The 6000-nt window shown below is 58.4% G+C and overlaps 1 protein-coding gene across 1 annotated transcript in view; it reads right to left on the reverse strand.

Moving 5' to 3' along the window:
* WNT3 (Wnt family member 3) overlaps positions 1-6000 on the reverse strand; it is a 49052-nt gene that overhangs the window by 10188 nt on the left and 32864 nt on the right. Inside the window, exon 2 of the mRNA XM_081804803.1 lies at positions 233-474. Coding sequence (XP_081660929.1) covers positions 233-474 — 242 coding nt within the window. The remainder of the gene's footprint in view (positions 1-232; positions 475-6000) is intronic.

The raw sequence follows: 6000 nt of genomic DNA on the forward strand, positions 1-6000 counted from the left end.
ATCTCAAGGCTGCTCAGCCCCCAGCAGCACCTGGGCAGGTGTGGCGGCCACGGTGATAGTGTGGGTTGGTCCAGAGAGGGAGCTGACCCACTTTTGTGGAGGCTGCGGTTCCTGACCAGCTTTACGGCCCTCTCCTGGGGACCCCGGGCTGGGAGCTGAGGCACCCCGAGGGGGAAGAGTCACTGTGTCCTCAGGCCCTCCCCCCACCCGCTACCCGGCCCAGAGACGGTACCTTTGTCCAGGACGGGCCCGAAGATGGCCAGGCTGTCGTCTATGGTGGTGCAGTTCCAGCGGCGGCCCCGGAACTGGTGCTGGCACTCCTGGATGCCCAGCTTCACGCCCTCGGCCACGCTGGGCATGATTTCGATGTAATTCCGGCAGAAGCGCAGTTGCTTGGGGACCAGGCCTGGGATGGAGCCGCAGAGCAGGGGCTGTGAGCCCAGGGATGTGTACTGCTGGCCCAGGGCCAGGGACCTGCGGGTAGACAGAGGGTGGGGGCACATGGCCCATCAGGGGCCTTTTTTCTTCCTCGTGAGCCCTCTGGGGTAGGCGGAGCCATGCCGGGCCCGTGGGTCAGCCGGAGCCCAGAGCCTCGAGCAGCCCGGCACCTGAGTGCGCTCCCTGGCCTCAGCAATACACTGCCCCTTGAAGGGCAGACCGACACGCGGGCATGTCGGACGTTAGTGTGGGGACCCACAGAAACCTCTCGCGGGGGCATTGGGGGCCACGCAATACCATGAAAAAAACCCTGGACTGGAAAGGTGGATTTGGGGGCCCAGGTTAAGTCCCTCCTAGGCTCTGGGCCAGTTGCCCTGATGATCGGGCCCTGAAGCGGTTGGGCTGGACAATCTTCTAGGGAGTCTAAGTGTCTGGGGTCACACAGAGGCTCCAGTGACCCATGGGAAATAACCCAAACCTAAAGCGAGGGAGGTGACAGGAGTTGGCTTGACCCCAGTCCCATCTCAGATGAAGTAGAGAAGCAGAGAAGCCCCAGTCCCAGCAGGAAACTCATATGTACACGTGTGCCTGAGGATTGCGCACACACACACACACACACACACACACACGCTGCCCATGGCAGTGTGCCTGAGCCTCCTCCCCAGGACGCTACCTGCCCAGCCAATAGCCCCCCAGCGCCTCCCCAGGGAACTGGTGGCTTCTACTGGGTCCTCTGTCCTTTGTCCCCCAGGGCCTCCATGACCATCTTGGCAGCTTCCTAGAAGTTTCTAGAGTGCCGTCTTCCCTCTCAGCTGAGACTGGAGCTTGGCTTTGTGTCAAGACAAGAGTAGCTCAGTGTCAGGAGGGAGAAGATCCCAGATCATACTCTCCCAGCCAACACTCATGACCTTAGTCAAGTCACCTTACTCTTCTAACCCTCATTTCTCAATCAATATCCTGTCAACCTCTCAGCTTTTATAAAGAGTCAACAGAAGGGAAGGTCTTGTGGGGAGCGAGGGATAGAGTTTAAAATACTAGAAAGCCAAGGTGCTGTTCTTCCCCTCTCTCCCCCAGCACTGGAACAGCAGGGATGACATTTTGCGGGAGAAACTGAGAAAATGATCTGTGGGTCTCAGTGGACTCGAAGGCCAGTAGCAATCAGCCCTGTGATCAGGGACCGTGTGAGCCGGAAGAAGGGTTGCATGGGGGCCCATCTCCTCCCCCTTCACATCCAGCACTGACCCAAGGCTCCAGTCTGGCAGTGACCTCAGTCGAGTCCCCCACCCAAAATCATGACAGAAGCCTTGGGAAGAGGGACCAGAAGACCCCAAATGCAGATCGGGAAAACACACACACACACACACACACAGGCTTCCTGGACTAGACACAGGGCTGAACTAAACGCCTGCCATTTATCAGCTCTCACTCTGTGCCAGCTGCTTTACCTGTAGCATTTCTGATCACTTCTCCAAGGTTGGAGAACATCACCAGCCCCCGGCCGAGGAAGCCGAGGTTTAGGAAGTAAGTTAGCTTGTTCAAGGCTTTTTGGTGCCCGGCCCGTGGCAGAGCAGAGCATGCTCACCGGGCTGAGCCTTTTCCTTGGGTTTGCTTCGTGGAATCCTTATAACAACTGTATGACACAGAAGGGCCTTCACAGCGGCCCTATTTTTGGTGGCGTGGCCTTGTATACTGAGCATCCAGCCCAGCCCACAGAGCTGCTAAGAAGCTGCTCATTGGATCCCAGGCCATCTGACTCCAGAGCCTGGGGGTCAAACCACTGTGCCGCCTGCCTTCTGGGCAATGCCCGCTTGGGGCCTGAGGCGGGGGGGGTGGCGTGAGGGGCTGCCTGTAGGCCTGGCCCATCTGTGCCCTGAGCCTCACCGTGGATCCCATGCCTGAGTGGGATAGAGCGGGTCAGCCCAGAGCCCCCTGATGGGCACATGGCACGCAGCCCCTGATGGGGCCCTGCAGCTGTTCTCTCCTGCCCCCACCCTGGTTACGGTTATAAACAGCTTATCACGAGAATAATGATATTCAACTATCTATCACTGATTATATGCTGGGCCAGTTCTAAGCGCTCATGTCTCTCGCCTTATGTAATCCTCGTTGCAGCAAGTCTATGAGGTAGGAACTTCATTATCATCATTATTATCCCATTTCCTAGACGAGGAAACTGAGGCCAGGAAGCTAAGTAACCCGCCCCAGTCTGCAGGACTGCACAGTGTCAGAGTTGAGCCTCCCTCCCCGTTCAGGCTGCCTCCCCATGTGCTCTTTTCTTTTTCTTTTTCTTTTTTTTTTTTTTTGAAGATTTTTAATTATTAGAGAGAGAGAGAGAGCACAGGTGGGGAGGAGAGGGAGAAGCAGACTTCCAGCTGAGCAGGGAGCCCGACGTGGGGCTCAATCCCAAGACCCTGGGATCATGACCTGAGCTGAAGGCAGACGCTCAACCGACTGAGCCCCCCAGGCGCCCCTCCCCACGTGCTCTCAACCCGCACCTGCAGCCCTGCCCTGCCCTGCCCTGCCCGCCGCCCCAGCAGCTCTACAGTCCCTGCAGCGGGAGCCGGGCCCAGGGCTCAGGGTGGAGAGTCAGCGCAGCGCCGAGCGGGCAGCGCGGGAGCAAGGCTCCCCTGGGGAGAAGCCCAGGCCTTCCCCACTTCCTCCTCTGACATTTAGGACCTGAAGCCCCAGATGAAGAGGACAATCGGAGAGGGGAGCTGAGACCTGATAGGGGGGCCTCTGCCACCCCCGGAACCGCACCTTGATTTGGTCTGAATGGGGTCGTGATTCCTGGCCACCTCCCCGTGCCCTGGTCTGGCCCCTGCCCGTCCCAGAGCAGCATGGGAAGACCTGGCACCCACTTCCCAGCCTCAGAGTCCCTCTCCTTTGGCCAGAGCCAGTCTCCCCAGTGTCCTCATCATAGGCACCTCGGTCCATGCCCGGGTCCGGAGGTGTGGACTGGCCCTGTGGTGGCCACGCTTGCCATCAGCTTGGCCTCCTGCCCCCACGACACACTCTGAACTGGGCCGGTCTGCCCCACAGTCACTTCTGGCACCAGGGGCCCTGTCCCATGTTCCCATGTCACCCCCGCATTATTGGTCTGCTCACCAGCCAAGGCCCCGAGTGCCCCAAGTCTCCAGCCTCCTTTTGCCCAGAGATGGGCATCCTCCATCACTTTCCTCCTTCCTAGCTCTCTCCTAGCCCCTCGGCAGGCCCAGGCCCCCTCAAGCTAAGCTTGAGTCCTGGACTAGAATTAGAACCTATGAGAGGAGCCCTAAGAGAATGCGAAGCCCATTTATACAGATGAACAAGCGAGCGGCCCAAAGAGAGAAGCAGCTTGCCCACGGCTGCACAGCCAGAACCACGGGGCCAGGTCGGGCCGCCCCCACAGCAGAGAAGGGACACCGAGGAGTGGGGATGCCCCTGCTGGCTCTTCATTTCCACTTGGCGACACCACTTCTCGTCCCCGCCCTCCAAAGGGGCTCCCGCTCCCTGGTTTCACCAGCTCCCTTCCCCGGGGTCCAAGGGCGGCCTCCCCAGCCCGGCAGAACCCCCGAGCCCTTGGCACTGGCTGGCCGCAGAGGCCAGAGTTGCTCCCCAAACTTCCCCCAGCAGGGAGAGGCCTCTGAAGGACACCAAGTCCTTCCTACTGGACGACTGTGGTCTCTCCTCCAGCCCAAGCACATTCTGTCTTGCCCTCCGTGGTCACATGCAATGCCAGCCATCACGACGGCGCCCGTTTCTTCCGCACGTCTGTGCCTGGCACGTCACATACATCACGTCATTAGATCTTCACAACAGCTCCGGGGGGTGGGCGTTGCCACCCCCATTTTACAGAGGGGGAAACCGAGGCACAGAGAAGCTGGGCAGCTTACACAGGGAAGTGGCTGAGCCAGAATTCCACGCTGGGTTTGTCAGACTCCGAGTATGACGCCCTCTGAAAACAACTCTGGGCCGCAGAGATGATGAGGTTTTTTTTTTTTCTTTTAAAGATTATTTATTTATTTATTTGAGAGAGAGAGAGAGAGAGCAGGAACAGGAGCAGAGGGAGAAGCAGACTCCCCACTAAGCAGGGAGCCCGACACGAGGCTCGATCCCAGGACCCCGAGATCATGACCTGAGCCGAAGGCAGACGCTTCACCGACTGAACCCCCCCAGGTGCCCCCAGAGATGATGAGTTCTTTCCCTTCTGGCCAAACCCGGGCTCCTCCCTGCTGCCCAGGGGCCAACCCAGTGTGCAACCCAGAGCCAGGCTGCCCGGTGCAGACCCAGCTCTGCTGTTTCCTAACTACTGATCTCAAACAATTCACTCAGCCTTTCCCTGCCTCAGTTTCCTCACCTGTAAAATAGACATAATAAGAGGAAGGAATGATAAAAAGCGCCGAGCACACAGGAAGCCCTGTGTTTAGGGGCTGTTCCCAGCACTTTGTCCCCTGTCCTGTCAGCAAACTCCTGCCTCCTGCCCTCCCACTCCTGACTTGATAGAACACGTCAGAATTTCCAGAGCCCCTTCCCATCCATCACTGGGAAGGATGCCCTGGATCAGAGCAAAGTCGGCCCCTTCCCTGGCAGCTCAGTCCTAACTGGGGGTGGCTGGACGCGGTCATTTGTAACCTGGCTCAGTGTTAAAGGTAACCCAAAAGGCAAGGGCAGGGGAACATTCCCAGAATGCTCCATTCAAGGGTTTCAGCTCCGATCTGGACATCCTGCTGGTCATGGGCAAGGCCCCCTGGGGATGGGGGCGACGGGCTGGGGATGGGGCTAATGAGGCCTTGGCTGTGGGATAGCTGCCCTCCCCCACACGTGGCCTGGTACCCCTGACCCTGAGCCTCCTCCCCACACAGAGCCCAGGACTGAAATTCTACCACCACAGATGCATCAATTTCACCCACAGCTCCTTGTCCCCACTATGAAGTGCATGCTCCCCCGGGGGGGTCACACAGTGAGCCTCATTCTCCTTCAGTCTTCCTCCCAGAGTGCAAGCAGCTCCGGGTGCTGGGCCCGCCCACCTCCTCTCACCCCTCCACACCTCTGCGCAGACTGAGCCCCCTCCTCCCGGAGAGCCTGTCCGCTGCCAGCCCCCGGCAAACATCTTACCCTGTCCTCAAGACAGGACTCCTGGAGGGCGCCCAGGTGGTTCAGATGGTTAAGCCTTTGCCTTTGACTCAGGTCATCATCCCAGGGTCCTGGGATCGAGCCCCACCTCAGGCTCCCTGCTCAACTGGGAGCCTGCTTCTCCCTCTCTTTCTCCCTCTGCTCGTTCTTGCTCTCAAAAAAAAAAAAAAAAAAATCTAAAAAAAAAAAGGGCTCCTGGGTCGCCTCCTTTCTAAAGACTTCCCTGGGCTCCCAGACAGAAGTAACCTCTCCTGCCTCTGTGTCTTTCCTGCATCCTATTCAAACCTTCTTATCTCCAAGTGCTGGACTCATATATGTTTCCAGTTCGATCTGGCTGTGGGAGTGGGAGTTCCCTGAGGATAGAGGGTGCCCCTCCTCCCATTTCCCTAACGCTTTGCTTCACACCAGACACACACACACACACACACACACACACACACACACACACAC

Source organism: Leptonychotes weddellii, chromosome 15, assembly GCF_054177405.1.
Source record: "Leptonychotes weddellii isolate Sample4059 chromosome 15, ASM5417740v2, whole genome shotgun sequence".
Classification (NCBI taxonomy): Eukaryota; Metazoa; Chordata; class Mammalia; order Carnivora; family Phocidae; genus Leptonychotes; species Leptonychotes weddellii.